The 16,137-nt window shown below is 55.5% G+C and overlaps 2 protein-coding genes across 4 annotated transcripts in view; both read left to right on the plus strand.

Annotated features, from left to right (window-relative positions):
- NCOA1 (nuclear receptor coactivator 1) overlaps positions 1–14,647 on the plus strand; it is a 107,143-nt gene extending 92,496 nt beyond the window's left edge. For 2 of the 3 annotated variants that reach the window (XM_032683125.1, XM_032683124.1), the window contains exons 17-22: positions 370–471; positions 2,679–3,051; positions 5,286–5,457; positions 6,810–6,996; positions 8,333–8,422; positions 14,348–14,647. In XM_032683125.1, coding sequence (XP_032539016.1) covers positions 370–471; positions 2,679–3,051; positions 5,286–5,457; positions 6,810–6,996; positions 8,333–8,422; positions 14,348–14,524 — 1,101 coding nt within the window. In that variant the 3' untranslated portion in view covers positions 14,525–14,647. Of the gene's footprint in view, positions 1–369; positions 472–2,678; positions 3,052–5,285; positions 5,458–6,809; positions 6,997–8,332; positions 8,423–14,105; positions 14,165–14,347 lie in introns of all 3 variants that reach the window. The other variant, XM_032683126.1, reaches the window with a different exon arrangement.
- Positions 9,985–12,694, plus strand: LOC116784457. The gene is made up of 2 exons (XM_032683127.1): positions 9,985–10,890; positions 11,083–12,694. The coding sequence occupies exons 1-2, from the start codon at positions 10,337–10,339 to the stop codon at positions 11,501–11,503; spliced, it is 975 nt and encodes a 324-aa protein (XP_032539018.1). The 5' UTR covers positions 9,985–10,336; the 3' UTR covers positions 11,504–12,694.
- Positions 14,648–16,137: the final 1,490 nt, after the last annotated feature.

The raw sequence follows: 16,137 nt of genomic DNA on the forward strand, positions 1-16,137 counted from the left end.
CTCAGGAACTGCTCCAGGTCCCCATTCCCTGGGGTGAATCCCTCAGGAACTGCTCCAGGTGCATATTCCATGGGGTGAATCCCTCAGGAACTGCTCCAGGTGCATATTCCATGGGGTGAATCCCTCAGGAACTGCTCCAGGTGCATATTCCCTGGGGTGAATCCCTCAGGAACTGCTCCAGGTGCTTTTCCGTGGGGTGAATCCTTCAGGAACTGCTCCAGGTCCATATTCCATGGGGTGCTGTGGCATCGGTGCCATGGGCTGGGAACCACGGCGGGGTTGGATCCAGGGTTGGGTTCCGTGATCTCGGAGCTCTTTTCCGACCCGGCTGATTCCGGAATTCCGGGATTTTTGGGGCTTTCTCTCCAGCTGCTCCATCAGAACCGCCAGGCCATCCTCAACCAGTTCGCCGCCGGCGCTCCCGTCGGGATCAACATGAGGGCGGGAATGCAGCAGCAGATCACGCCCCAGGTGAGCGGGAATGTGGGATGGGCTTCCCGCCAGGAAAAATTAGGGATTGAGCCTGTTATTCCCAGCCTGGCTCGCTCCTTAACAGAGGGGAATTCCCTGGTTATCCGGAGGTGGTTTTTTCCTTCATCCTTTTCCCAGCACCTCAAGATAGAATTCCTTCAGCAGGGAATGTGGGATAATATTCCCAGTGGGAAAAAACTGGGATTAATCCCATTATCCCAGCCTGGTTCTCTCCTTAACAGAGGGAATTCCCTGGTTGTTCTCCCACATGTGGAGGGGGTGTTTTCCTATTTCCTTTCCTTTTTCCAGCTCCTCCAGGTGCTTAAGGGAGAAGTCCTTCAACAGGGAATGTGGGATAATATTCCCAGTGGGAAAAAACTGGGATTAATCCCATTATCCCAACCTGGTTCTCTCCTTAACAGAGGGAATTCCCTGGTTATCCGGAGGTGGTTTTTTTTCTTCATCCTTTTTCCAGCTCCTCAAGATAGAATTGCTTCAACAGGGAAAGTGGGAAAATATTCCCAGTGGGAATAACTGGGATTAATCCCATTATTCCCCGTTTGGCTCGCTTCTTAACGCCAGGGAATTAATTCCCTGGTTATCCCGAGGTGGTTTTTTCCTTCATCCTTATTCCAGCTCCTCCAGCTGCTTAAGATGGAAATCCTCCCTTATTCCGTAGGGAATGCCGTGTCCCGGCCTTTAATTTGGGATAATCTTTAGGAAATAGATGCTGTCCTTTAAATAACGGAATCCAGGGAAACTTCTTAACGATCCCGCAAATCCCTGAGGCCTCCGGTCCTCGTGTGGCTCCTAAAAAAAAAAGTAGGGATAAAACCCCTGCTGGGGAGATTCGGGAATCGCAGCCGAGTTCCGGGGATTTTATTCCACTTCTTGGAGAAGTCTTGGCTTTTTTTGGGAAATGCCAGGATGGGATTTTAGTGATGGGGGAGGGGATGGAGCAGTTCCCATTCCCATTCCAGCCGCTGGTGGCTTCTGAAGGGGAGGAATTCCAATGTATTCGTGGATCCCGTGGCGATGGAAAAGCTCCTGGGATGGGACGTTTTCCAGCAGAAAAGGAATCCAAGTCCGGGATCCTGGGGCTGTGGGAACATCCCATGAGGAAAGAAGGGGGATCCCACAGAGAAAAGGGTGGGGCTCGTGACTTCCAAGGGATTTTCCCGATTTGGGAGACGCTCCAACTCCTGGAACTCCTGCAGAACCTGATCCTGAACATCTCCAACCCAATTCCCATCTTTTAGTGGTATTCCCACCTTTCCTTCCAATCCCAAGGCACAGAAGACGAGCTCCAACATGGGATGGGGGTTCTGAGCGCTTTCCCAGCCCCAGAGGGTGCCGGTGATAATTTGGGAATCTCCCTCCTTCCCTCAGTGACTTCCAGGTGACTGAGATCCTGTTTTCCCACCTTGGGACACGCTCCAACTCCTGGAGCTCCTCATCTTGAACATCTCCAGATGTTCTTCCCAATTCCCACCATTTTGGGACATTTCCACCTTTCCCTCCAATCCCGAGCCGGGAAAGGGGACCAGGAGCGATTTCCAGGTCCCAGTGATAATTTGGGAATCTCCCTCCTTCCCTCAGTGACTTCCAGGTGACTGAGATCCTGTTTTCCCACCTTGGGACACGCTCCAACTCCTGGAGCTCCTCATCTTGAACGTCTCCAGACGCTCTTCCCAATTCCCACCATTTTGGGACATTTCCACCTTTCCCTCCAATCCCGAGCCGAGTAATGGGACCGGGAGCGTTCCGGGTGCCGGTGATAATTTGGGAAGTCCCTCCTTCCCTTAGTGACTGAGATCCTGTTTTCCCACCTTGGAAGACACTCTTCGAGCTCCTGGAGCTCCTCATCTTGAACATCTCCAGACGCTCTTCCCAATTCCCACCATTTAGAGGCATTTCCACCTTTCCCTCCAATCTCCAGCCAGATAAGGGGACCAGGAGTGATTTCCAGGTCCCAGTGATAATTTGGGAATCTCCCTCCTTCCCTCAGTGACTTCCAGGTGACTGAGATCCTGTTTTCCCACCTTGGGACACGCTCCAACTCCTGGAGCTCCTGGAGCTCCTCATCTTGAACGTCTCCAGACGCTCTTCCCAATTCCCACCATTTAGAGGCATTTCCACCTTTCCCTCCAATCCCGAGCGATTCCCACATTCCAGCGCTAACCTGGGAATATCCTTCCATCCCTCAGCCTCCTCTGAACGCTCAGATGTTGGCGCAGCGGCAGCGGGAGCTCTACAGCCAACAGCACCGGCAGCGGCAGCTGATGCAGCAGCGCGCCCTCCTCCTGCGCCAGCAGAGCTTCGGCAACGCCTCCGGAATTCCGGTGCCCCTCGGAGCCGCCCGGCTGCCCCAGGCCCCCCCCCAGCAGTTCCCGTACCCGGTGCCCAGCTACGGCGCCGGCGCCGGCAACCCGCCCTCCGCCGGCGCCGCCGGACCGTTCTCCGGCGCCGAGGCGGCGGCGGCGCTGGCCGGGCGCCGCGGGAGCGCCGTGGGAGCGCAGTTCGGAGCCGGGATGGTGGCGCCCGGGATGCAGCAGAATGTCTTTCAGTATTCCGGAGCAGGTGGGTGGAGCCGGGATGATGTTGGGATGGGAGGGGATGTTCCCTGGGGATGTGGAGACCGGAGGGGTCGGAGCGTCGCTCCGGATTCATCCCGAGCCGACCGGCGCGGCTTGGGTCGCCACAGTCCATGGAGTTGGGAGATCCCAACTCCCAACAGCCCAAGGAGTTGGGGTCTCCCAAAATCCCAACAAGCCCAAGGAGTTGGGAGCTCCCAACAGTCCAAAGAGTTGGGATCTCGCAGGACACCAAGGAGTTTGGGATCTCCCAACTCCCAACAGTCCAAGGAGTTGGGATCTCGCAGGACACCAAGGAGTTTGGGATCTCCCAACTCCCAGCAGCCCAAGGAGTTGGGATCTCCCAGCAGACCAAGGAGTTGGGATCTCTCAACTCCCAACAACCCAAGAAGTTGGGATCTCCCAAAATCCCAACAAGCCCAAGGAGCTGGAATCTTCCAACTCCCAACATCCCAAGGAGTTGGGATCTCCCAGCAGCCCAAGGAGTTGGGATCTCTCAACTCCCAAGAGCCCAAGGAGCTGGGATCTTCCAAAATCCCAACAAGCCCAAGGAGTTGGGATCTCTCAACTCCCAACAGCCTAAGGAATTTGGGGTCTCCCAAAATCCCAACAAGTCCAAGGAGTTGGGATCTTCCAGCAGACCAAGGAGTTGGGATCTCTCAACTCCCAACAGCCCAAGGAGTTGGGATCTCCCAACTCCCAAGAGTCCAAGGAATTGGGATCTCCCAACTCCGGTCTCCCAACATCCCAACGACCCAAGGAGTTTGGATCTCCCAACTCCGATCTCCCAAAATCCCAATGGCCCAAGGAGTTTGGATGTCCCAAAATCCCAACAAGCTCAAGGAGTTTGGATCTCCCAAAATCCCAACAAGTCCAAGGAGCTGGGATCTCTCAACTCCCAACAGCCCAAGGAATTTGGGGTCTCCCAAAATCCCAACAGGTCCAAGGAGTTGGGATCTTCCAGCAACCCAAGGAATTGTGATCTCCCAACTCCCGACATCCCAAGGAGTTTAGGATCTCCCAACATCCCAACAGCCCAAGGAGTTGTGATCTCCCCAAATCCCAAAAATCCCAAGGACTTGGGATCTCCCAGCAGATCAAAGAGTTGGGATCTCCCAAAATCCCAACAAGCCCAAGGAGTTGGGATCTCCCAATAGCCCAAGAGTTGGGATCTCCCAGCAGCCCAAGAGTTGGGATCTCCCAACATCCCAACAGCCCCAGGAGTTGAGATCTCCCAACATTCCAGTAGCCCAAGGAACTGGGATCTACCGGCTCCAAACAGCCCAAGGAGTTTGGGGGTTGAGTCTCCAAAAAAAACACGAGGGGACTTCGGGAAAACAATTCCACGAATTTTTCCTGGAGAACTGAACTTGGAGACCGTTCGTTCCTCCTCTTCCCTGGGAGAGGGGAGGTGAGGCCCTGGCACAGGTTTCCCATCCTTGGAAGTGTCCAAGGCTGAGTTGGATTCCTTTGGAGCAACCTGGGACAGTGGGAGGTGCTCCTGAACATGGAATGGGATGATCCTTAAGGCCCCTTCCCACGCAACCCACTCCAGGATTCCAGGATAAAGGAGGGATTTTTATGGAATCAGGGGATGGGGAAGGCAGGAAAGGAGAAGGGAGACCCTGCCCTGAGTGCTGAGATTCCCAGGGAAGCCCGTTGTTCCCGGAACTCCTTCCCAGGGAGGAGTTGGGCTGGGGATGGATCCAATGGCAGCTCTGGCTCCAGGCTGGGAGAGCTGGGAATGGCCAGGCTGGAGAAGGGAAGGATCCCGGGAGAGCTTGGAGCACATTCCAGAGCCTGAAGGGGCTCCAGGAGAGCGGGAGAGGGATTTGGGCTCAGGGCCTGGAATGCCAGGCCCCAGGGAATGGATCCCAGTGGGAAAGGGGAGATTTGGGGGGGAGATTGGGAAGGGATTCCTGGCTGGGAGGGTGGGGAGGGGCTGGTCTGGAATTCCCAGAGAAGCTGTGGCTGCCCCTGGATCCCTGGGAGTGTCCCAGGCCGGGTTGGAGCCCCCTGGGACAGCGGGAGGTGTCGGGGTTGGACCAAGACGACCTTTGAGGTCGCGAAGACCCCCCAGAGCCACCAAACCCGCGTGTGCCAAATCCCGGGAATCGGGGGCCGTTGGGAAGCGGGGAGTGGGCTCTGTTGGGAAGCGGGAAGCGGGAGCTGTTGGAGTAGGGAATTGGGCTCCCTCCTGAGCCCCGGTTGTGCCCGCAGGGCTGGCCCAGCAGAGCGAGTCCTTCGCGCCGGCGCTGAGCCCCGGCAGCCCCCTGGTGTCCCCCCAAATCCCGCCGGCCCAGAGCCCGATGCTGCCGCCGGCGCCGCCGGCACCCGGATACCAGTCCCCCGACGTGAAGGGCTGGCAGCAAGGAGCCATGGGGAATAACAGGTAAAGAGATTCCAGCTGGCAAATTCCACCCGGGAATCGCCTGGAGCATGGGGGGGATGTGGGTGGGCGTGGCCTTCTCCCGCTGTGACGTCACCACCGGTATCCGTGTCCTCGTCCCGGCCTTCTCAGGAATGTCCCACGAGGCTCGAGGAAGACTTTGCCTCTTAATTAAGCCAAGTGGCTTAATTAGCTCTCCTAAAAACCACCTTAGGGAATGAGGCAGCAGAGTCCAGCCCAGAATTCCCAGGATGCTCTTTAGGACGTTCCCGGCTCCCAACTCGTGGAAGCGACTGGGAAGAAGAACCGGGAGATTTGTTGGAGGGTGGGGGTTTTTTTTTGGCCATGAGTCAAAGTTTGGGGTTCAGATCGGCAGAAATGAGGGGAAAATTCCCAAAGTTCAGCTTTGGAATGGGAATGGTTGGCTTGGAGTCCCTTCCAGAGCCTAAAGGGGCTCCAGGAGAGCTGGAGAGGGATTTGGGATCAGGGCCTGGAATGAGAGGCCCTAGGGAATGGATCCCAGTGGGAAAGGGGAGATTTGGGGGGGAGATTGGGAAGGGATTCCTGGCTGGGAGGGTGGGGAGGGGCTGGTCTGGAATTCCCAGAGAAGCTGTGGCTGCCCCTGGATCCCTGGGAGTGTCCCAGGAAAGGTTGGATTCCCTGGGATAGCGGAAAGTGACCCAGAACATGGAATGGGATGATCCTTAAAATCCCTTCCCACCCAAATCATTCCAGGATTCCAGGATATAGGATCCATTCAGAGGGATTTTTATGGATTGTGGGGATGGAAAAGGCAGGAAAGGGGAAGGGAGACCCTGCCCTGAGCCCCGAGATTCCCAGGGAACCCCCTTGTTCCCTGAACTCCTTCCCAGGGAGGAGTTGGGCTGGGGATGGATCCAATGGCAGCTCTGGCTCCAGGCTGGGAGAGCTGGGAATGGCCAGGCTGGAGAAGGGAAGGATCCCGGGAGAGCTTGGAGAACATTCCAGAGCCTGAAGGGGCTCCAGGAGAGCTGGAGAGGGATTTGGGCTCATGGCCTGGAATGCCAGGCCCCAGGGAATGGATCCCAGTGGGAAAGGGGAGATTTGGGGGGGAGATTGGGAAGGGATTCCTGGCTGGGAGGGTGGGGAGGGTCTGGGCTGGAATTCCCAGAGAAACTGTGGCTGCCCCTGGATCCCTGGGAGCGTCCAAGGCCGGGTTGGAGCCCCCTGGGACAGCGGGAGGTGTCGGGGTTGGAACGGGATGGGATTTAAGATCCCTTCCCTCCCAACCCCTTCCACGACTTTTCCGACCCGACCAACCGTCGGCTCCTCCCGAATCCCTCCCGGCTGACGCTTTTTCCCCCCCTCCCTCCCAGCGTGTTCAGCCCGGCGGGAGCGGCTCCGGCGGCGCCGGCACAGCCGGGAATGTACAACAACATGAGCATCACCGTGTCCATGGCCGGCGGCGGCTCCGGCGTCCCCACCATCAATCCCATGGGAGGGCAGGTGCCCGGGATGAACCCCCTGCAGATGCCCGGGATGAATTCCATGTGCTCGGAGCAGGTCAGCGCCAGCACGGCCCCGGGGGCGGCGATCCCGAATTTGGGAATGGGAGCAGGGTCCAGAGGGGGGAAGCACCGAGGTCTGGCTGCTCCGGGTGTCCCAGGATGTCCTTGTCCCTTATCCCAGCCCTTGGGATGGGTCATCTTGTATCCATGGATCCATAGGGAGCCGGGAATTAAGGGATGGGGAGCAGGAATGGTTGGATCTGGGATGGCAGCAGATCCCGGGGGGCTGTAATCCCTAATATGGGAATGGGAACAGATCCCAGGGGTCTGTGTTCCCTAATCTGGGAATGGGAGCAGATCCCAGGGGTCTGTGTTCCCTAATCTGGGAATGGGATCCGTGTCCAAAGGGGGAAGCACCAAGGTCTGGCTGCTCCGAGTGTCCCAGGATGTCCCAATTCATCCCAGTTCCCAGGTTCATTACCAGGGGTCTGTAATCCCTAATCTGGGAATGGGAGCAGATCCCAGGGGTCTGTAATCCCTAATCTGGGATGGCAGCAGATCCCAGAGGTCTGTAATCCCTAATATGGGAATGAGAGCAGATCCCAGGGGGCTGTAATCCCTAATCTGGGAATGGGATCCGTGTCCAAAGGGGGAAGCACCAAGGTCTGGCTGCTCCGAGTGTCCCAGGATGTCCCAGTTCATCGCAGCTCCCAGGTTCATTACCAGGGGTCTGTAATCCCTAATCTGGGAATGGGAGCAGATCCCAGGAGTCTGTAATCCCAAATCTGTGAATAGGAGCAGATCCCAGGGGTCTGTAATCCCTAATCTGGGATGACATCAGATCCCAGGGGTCTTTAATCCCTAATCTGGGATGGCAGCAGATCCCAGAGGTCTGTAATCCCTAATCTGGGAATGGGAACAGATCCCAGGGGTCTGTGTTCCCTAATCTGGGAATGGGATCCGTGTCCAAAGGGGGAAGCACCAAGGTCTGGCTGCTCCGAGTGTCCCAGGATGTCCCAGTTCATCCCAGCTCCCAGGTTCATTACCAGGGGTCTGTAATCCCTAATCTGGGAATGGGAGCAGATCCCAGGGGTCTGTAATCCCTAATCTGGGAATGAGATCAGATCCCATGGGTCTGTAATCCCTAATCTGGGATGGCAGCAGATCCCTGAGGTCTGTAATTCCTAATCTGGGAATGGGAGCAGATCCCAGGGGTCTGTGTTCCCTAATCTGGGAATGGGATCCGTGTCCAAAGGGGGAAGCACCAGGACCACCCAGTGATCCCCCGGCCATTCCCTCCCCATACTCCCCCCAAACCCAGCTCCGGAGGGTGGCCAACGCCCCCTCCAGCATTCCCAAACTCCGGTTGATCCCGGAATTCCCGTTGGCAGGTCCCGGATCCGGCGCTGAGACCAGCGGGGCTCTACTGCAATCAACTCAACTCCAGTGAACTGCTCAAGGCAGAGGCAGACGGGGCCCAGGTCAGTAATGATTCCCAAAAAAATGGCTGGAGATGGTGGAGATTCCCCAAAAAAATGGTTGGAGATGGTGGAGATTCCTTAAAAAAATGGCTGGAGGGCCCCCAGGATGGTGGAGATTCCAAAAGGATGGTGGAGATTCCAAAAAAAAAATGGCTGGAGATGGTGGAGAGTCCCAAAAAAATGACTGGAGGGTTCCCAGGATGGTGGAGATTCCCCAAAAAAATGGTTGGAGATGGTGGAGATTCCCAAAAAAATGACTGGAGGACCCCCAGGATGGTGGAGAGTCCCAAAAAAATGGCTGGAGGGCCCCCAGGATGGTGGAGATTCCAAAAAAAATGGCTGGAGATGGTGGAGATTCCCAAAAATATGGCTGGAGGGCCCCTAGGATGGTGGAGATTCCCAAAAAAATGGTGGAGATTCAAAACAAAAAAAGGGCTGGAGGGACCCCCAAGATGGTGGAGATTCCCAAAAAAATGAAGCCTCCACGGTCCCACCAGTGTTGGGTGATGATGAACCCTTGGGGCGGGTGACAACCAACCCTTGGGGTTGAAGCCACTGCAGGTCCCATGAGCGTTGAGTGACAACCAACCCTTGGGGTTGAAGCCACCGTGGTCCCACCAGTGTTGAGGGACAACCCTTGGGGTTGAAGCCACCACAGTCCCATGAATATTGAGTGACAACCAACCCTTGGAGTTGAGGCCACCACGGTCCCATCAGGGGCTGAAGCCACCACGGTCCCATGAATGTTTAGTGACACCCCTTGGGGTTGAAGCCACCACAGTCCCACCAGGGGTTGAAGCCACCATGGTCCCACCAGTGTTGAGTGACACCCTTTGGGGTTGAAGCCACCATGGTCCCACCAGTGTTGAGTGACACCCTTTGGGGTTGAAGCCACCAAAGACCCACCACTGTTGGATGACACCCCTTGGGGTTGAAGCCACCACAGTCCCACCATCATTGGATGATGACCAACCTTTGGGGTTGAAGCCACCACAGACCCACCAGGGGTTGAAGCCTCCATGGTCCCTCCAGTGTTGGGTGATGATGAACCCTTGGGGCGGGTGACAACCAACCCTTGGGGTTGAAGCCCCCACAGGTCCCATGAGCATTGAGTGACAATCAACCCTTGGGGTTGAAGCCACCGTGGTCCCACCAGTGTTGAGGGACAACCCTTGGGGTTGAAGCCACCACAGTCCAACCAGAGTTAGGTGACATCTCTTGGGGTTGAAGCCACCATGGTCCCACCACCACTGGGTGATGACCAACCCTTGGGGTTGAAGCCACCATGGTCCCACCACCACTGGGTGATGACCAACCCTTGGGGTTGAAGTCACCACAGTCCCACCACTGCTGGATGACACCCCTTGGGGTTGAGGCCACCACAGTCCCAGCAGCATTGGGTGATGACCAACCCGTGGGGTTGAGGTCACCACCGCCCCAGCAGGGGTTGAGGCCACCATGGTGCCACCAGTGTTGGGTGATGATGAATCCTTGGGGTGGGTGACAACCAACCCTCGAGGTGACAACCACCCCTTGTGGCTGAGGCCGCCCCGGTTGGGTGACGGCCGCGGCGCCGCCACCGTGAGCGTTCCCGGTCGAGGATCGGCGATGCCGAGTCAGAGAAAGGTCGGAATGAGGGTGCCGGGCAGCGGGGGGGGAGCTTCTTTCCTAGGCTGGGCCGTCACCGGAGCGAGGAAACGTGGATGGGGTGGCTCCGGGGTGACATCGATCCCTCTGGAATATCGAGCTGGATCGTCCCCAGCTCTCCCGGTGTCCCTCCCCTTCCTTGTGTCCCTTGGATCCAAAGGGAACACTCCAGGACTCACCAACCCTTGAGTTTTGCCCACCAAGACCTCACAACCACCCCAGGGCCGTTCCCCTTCTCCAGGGGACTCCGAGCTGAGTTTTTCCGGGATGTTCTTCCCTCAATCCCACTTTTTCTGGACAAACATTGTTCCAAATCATTCCAGTGTCCCTCCCCTTCCCTGTGTCCCTTGGATCCATAGGGAACACTCCAGGACTCACCAACCCTTGATCTTCACCCACCAGGACCTCACCACCACCCCAAGGCCACTCCCCTTCTCCAGGGGACTCCGAGATGAGTTTTTCCACGTTGTTCTTCCCTCAATCCCACTTTTTCTGGATGAACATTGTTCCAAATCATCCCAGTGTCCCTCCCCTTCCCTGTGTCCCTTGGATCCAAAGGGAACACTCCAAGACTCACCAACCCTTGACCTTCACCCACCAGGACCTCACCACCACCCCAGGGCTGTTCTCCTTCTCCAGGGGATGTCAAACACGTTTTTTCCTGGATGTTCTCCCTTAATCCCATTTTTTTGGATGAGTGCCATTCCAGATTATCCCCATCTCTCCCGGTGTCCCTTCCCTTCCTCTTGGATCCGTAGGGAACACTCCAAGACTCACCAGCCCTTGAGTTTTGCCCACCAGGACCTCACCACCACCCCAGGGTCGCTCCCCTTCTCCAGGGGACTCCGAGCTGAGTTTTTCCGGGATGTTCTTGCCTCGATCCCATTTTTTCTGGACAAACATTGTTCCAAATCATCCCAGTGTCCCTCCCCTTCCCTGTGGATCCATAGGGAACACGCCAAGATTCACCAACCCTTGAGCTTCACCCACCAGGACCTCACCACTACCCCAAGGCCGCTCCCCTTCTCCAGGGGACTCCGAGATGAGTTTTTCCAGGATGTTCCTTCCCCAGTCCCATTTTTTCCGAACGAGCGCTGTTCCAAATCATCCTGGTATCCCTCCCCTTCCCTGTGGATCCGTAGGGAACACTCCAAGACTCACCAGCCCTTGAGCTTCACCCACCAGGACCTCACCACCACCCCAGGGCTGTTCCCATTCTCCAGGGGATGCCGAACACGTGTTTTCCAGGGTGTTCTCCCTCAATCCCATTTTTTTTGGATGATTCCCATTCCGAACCATCCCAGTCTCTCCCACTGTCCCTTCCCTTCCTCTTGGATCTGCAGGGAACACTCCAAGACTCACCAACCCTTGACCTTCACCCACCAAGACCTCACCACCACCCCAGGGCCGTTCCCCTTCTCCAGGGGACTCTGAGCTGAGTTTTTCCGGGATGTTCTTCCCTCAATTCCATTTTTTCCGGACAAGCACCATTCCAAATCATCCCGGTGTCCCTCCCCTTCCCCATGGATCCATAGGGAACATTCTAGGACTCACCAACCCTTGAGTTTCGCCCACCAGGACCTCACCACCACCCCAGGGCCGCTCCCCTTCTCCAGGGGACTCCAAACCAGGTTTTTCCGGGTTGTTCTTCCCTCGATCCCATTTTTTCCAGACGAACATTGTTCCAAATCATGCCAGTGTCCCTCCCCTTCCCTGTGTCCCACTCCAAGACTCACCAACCCTTGAGTTTCACCCACCAGGACCTCACCACCACCCCAGGGCTGTTCTCCTTCTCCAGGGGATGCCGAACACGTTTTTTCCGGGATGTTCTCCCTCAATCCCATTTTTTTGGATGAGCGCCATTCCAGATTATCCCCATCTCTCCCGGTGTCCCTTCCCTTCCTCTTGGATCCAAAGGGAACACTCCAAGACTCACCAACCCTTGAGTTTCACCCACCAGGACCTCACCACCACCCCAGGGTCGCTCCCCTTCTCCAGGGGACTCCGAGCTGAGTTTTTCCGGGATGTTCTTGCCTCGCTCCCATTTTTTCTGGACAAACATTGTTCCAAATCATCCCAGTGTCCCTCCCCTTCCCTGTGGATCCATAGGGAACACTCCAAGACTCACCAACCCTTGAGTTTTGCCCACCAGGACCTCACCACCACCCCGTGGCCGCTCCCCTTCTCCAGGGGACTCCAAACCGGGTTTTTCCAGGTTGTTCTTCCCTCAGTCCCATTTTTTCCGGACAAACATTTTTCCAAATCATGCCAGTGTCCCTCCCCTTCCCTGTGTCCCACTCCAAGACTCACCAACCCTTAATTTTCACCCACCAGGACCTCACCACCACCCCAGGGCTGTTCTCCTTCTCCAGGGGATGCCGAACACGTTTTTTCCGGGATGTTCTCCCTCAATCCCATTTTTTTTGGATGAGCGCCATTCCAGATTATCCCCATCTCTCCCGGTGTCCCTTCCCTTCCTCTTGGATCCAAAGGGAACACTCCAAGACTCACCAACCCTTGAGTTTCGCCCACCAGGACCTCACCACCACCCCATGGTCGCTCCCCTTCTCCAGGGGACTCCGAGATGAGTTTTTCCGGGATGTTCTTGCCTCGATCCCATTTTTTCTGGACAAACATTGTTCCAAATCATCCCAGTGTCCCTCCCCTTCCCTGTGGATCCATAGGGAACACTCCAAGACTCACCAACCCTTGAGTTTTGACCACCAGGACCTCACCACCACCACATGGCCATTCACCTTCTCCAGGGGACTCCAAACCGGGTTTTTCCAGGTTGTTCTTCCCTCAGTCCCATTTTTTCCGGACAAACATTTTTCCAAATCATCCCAGTGTTCCTCCCCTTCCCTGTGGATCCATAGGGAACACTCCAAGACTCACCAACCCTTGAGCTTCACCCACCAGGACCTCACCACCACCCCATGGTCGTTCCCCTTCTCCAGGGGACTCGTAGTTGAGTTTTTCCGGGTTGTTCTTCCCTCAATTCCATTTTTTCCAGACAAGCACCATTCCAAATCATCCCGGTGTCCCTTCCCTTCCTCTTGGATCCGCAGGGAACACTCCAAGACTCACCAACCCTTGAGTTTTGCCACCAGGACCTCACCACCACCCCATGGCCACTCCCCTTCTCCAGGGGACTCCAAACCGGGTTTTTCCGGAGTGTTCTTCCCTCAATCCCATTTTTTCCAGATGAACATTGTTCCAAATCATCCCAGTGTTCCTCCCCTTCCCTGTGGATCCGTAGGGAACACTCCAGGACTCACCAACCCTTGAGTTTTGCCCACCAGGACCTCACCACCACCCCGTGGCCATTCCCCTTCTCCAGGGGGCTCCAAGTTGAGTTTTTCCGGGATGTTCTTCCCTCGATCCCATTTTTTCCGGACAAACATTGTTCCAAATCATCCCAGTGTCCCTCTCCTTCCCTGTGGATCCATAGGGAACACTCCAAGACTCACCAACCCTTGAATTTTGCCCACCAGGACCTCACCACCACCCCGTGGCCGCTCCCCTTCTCCAGGGGACTCCAGACCGGGTTTTTTCCGGCTCGTTCTTCCCTCGATCCCGTTTTCCCAGCTGAGCACCATTCCAAATCATCCCGGTGTCCCTCCCCTTCCCTGTGGATCCATAGGGAACACTCCAGGACTCACCAACCCTTGAGCTTCACCCACCAGGACCCCACCACCACCCCATGGTCGCTCCCCTTCTCCAGGGGACTCTGACCTGAGTTTTTCCGGGATGTTCTTCCCTCGATCCCATTTTTTCCGGACAAACATTGTTCCAAATCATCCCAGTGTCCCTCTCCTTCCCTGTGGATCCGTAGGGAACACTCCAAGACCCACCAACCCTTGAGTTTCGCCCACCAGGACCTCACCACCACCCCGTGGCCGCTCCCCTTCTCCAGGGGGCTCCAGACCGGGTTTTTTCCGGCTCGTTCTTCCCTCGATCCCGTTTTCCCGGCCCAGCGCCGCTCCGCGCTCCTCTCCGAGCCGCCTTGAGTCGCAGCGGGGTTTTCTTTTTGTAGGACAAGAAGACCGAAGAGTTCTTCTCTGGGGTGGCTCCAGACTAGAGGAAGTTTCTCTAGTGAGTTCCGCACTTGCCGTAGTTCCCAAGCTCCGCCGCCGCCGCCCCGGCAAATTCCCGCTAAATCCCGATTTTTTTTTTTTTTTTTTCTTTTTTGTTCCGTTTTCCTTTTTTTTTTTCCCCCCCCCCTTTTCCGTGTTCCCCTTCCCTCCCCACCCACCCCCCCCCCCCCACTCCTGGCAGGTGCAGCAGGTGCAGGTGTTCGCCGACGTGCAGTGTACAGTGAACCTGGTGGGAGATCCCTACCTCAACCCGACGGCCGTTCCCAAAGCCGCCGGCGCCGCCGGAGCCGCCGGAGCCGCGCCGCCGGCACCGCCGGGCCAAGGGAAGAGCCTCCTGCAGCAGCTACTGACGGAATGAGCCGGGAATGTGAAAAAGGCCGGGGAAGGGACACGCGGACATGGACACGAGGAGAGACAGAGAGAGAGAGAGAGAGAGACACAGAGAGACAAAGAGAGAGAGAGAAAATATATATATTATCTATTTTTCTGGGATTTTTGATATCTCGCCCCCGCGGCGGGAGCGGCCGGGGAGGGGTTTGATGGGTTTATTTGGGGAGGGGGGCGAAGGGAGGGTTGGGGTTTGCGCCAAATTTGTGCCCCTTTTTGGTTCTTTTTGCCCTTTTTTTCCTCCCTTTTTGCCCTTTTTTCCTCCCTTTTTGTCCTTTTTTCCCCTCTCTTTTGCCCTTCTTTTGCCCCCTTTTTCCTCCTTTTTTCACCCCCTTTTCCTCCTTCTTTGCCCTTTTTTTCCTCCCTTTTTTCCTCCTTTTTTGCCCTTTTTTCCTCCCTTTTTGCCCTTTTTTCCTCCCTTTTTGCCCTTTTTTCCTCCCTTTTTGCCCTTTTTCTCCCCTCTTTTGCCCCTTTTTTTGCCCCCTTTTTCTCCCTTTTTCCTCCTTTTTTCACCCCCTTTTCCTCCTTCTTTGCCCTTTTTTTCCTCCCTTTTTTCCTCCTTTTTGGTCCTTTTTTTCCTCCCTTTGGCCCTTTTCCCCTCTCTTATGCACCGTTTTTTTTCCCCCTTTTTCCATCCCTTTGCCGCTTTTTTCACCTTTTGCCCTTTCCTCCCCCCCTCTGTTTCTCTCTTTTACTCTTTTTTTCCTCTCTTTTGGCCCGTTTCCCCCCAGCTTTTTGGGCACCATTTTTAAAAAACCCTTTTTTCCTCCCTGCCTTTTTTGTCCCCCTTTTCCCCTTTTTTGCCCATTTTTCCTCCCTTTGCCCCTTTTTTCACCCACCTTTTCCTCATTTTTGGCCCTTAGTTTTATCTCATGTCTTTTGTTGCCCTTTTCCCCCCCCCCTTTTCCTCCCTTTTTTCCTCTCTTTTTGGTCCCTTTTTCACCCCCTTTTCCCTCCTTTTTTGCCCTTTTTTAACTCCTTTTTGTGGCCCTTTTGTCCTCCTTTTCCCACCCCTGTTTGACTCCTGTTTTTTCCCTTTTCCTCCCTTTTATCCCCCCTTTTTCCTCCCTTTCCTCCTTTTTCATCTTTTTTCCTCCTTTTTCATCTTTTTTCCTCCTTTTCCACCTTTTTTCCTCCTTTTCCACCTTTTTTCCTCCTTTTCCTCCCTTTTCCTCCCCCTTTTCCTCCTTTTTAATCTCCTTCTTTTTTTGCCCTTTTTCCTCCTTTTCCTCCCCCTTTTCCTCCCCTTTTTGTCCTTTTTTTCACCCCTTTTCCTCCTTTTCCTTCTCCTTTTCCTCCTTTTCCTCCTTTCTCCCCTTTTCCCTCCCATTTTCCTGATTTTACCCCTTTTCCCCCCATTTCTTCCTTTTCCTCCTTTTCCCCATTTTCCCCTTTCCCCTTTTCCTCCCATTTCCCCCTTTCCCTCCCATTTTCCCCTTTTCTCCTTCTTTTCCCTTTTCCTAATTTCACCTCATTTCCCCTTTTTCTCCACTTTTCCTCTTTTCCCCCAATTTTCCCCCCTTTTCCTCCATTCCCCCCTTTTCTCCCCCTTTCCTCCATCCCCCCTTTCCCCCAATTTCCCCC

This window comes from Chiroxiphia lanceolata, chromosome 3 (assembly GCF_009829145.1).
Source record: "Chiroxiphia lanceolata isolate bChiLan1 chromosome 3, bChiLan1.pri, whole genome shotgun sequence".
NCBI classification, from domain to species: Eukaryota; Metazoa; Chordata; class Aves; order Passeriformes; family Pipridae; genus Chiroxiphia; species Chiroxiphia lanceolata.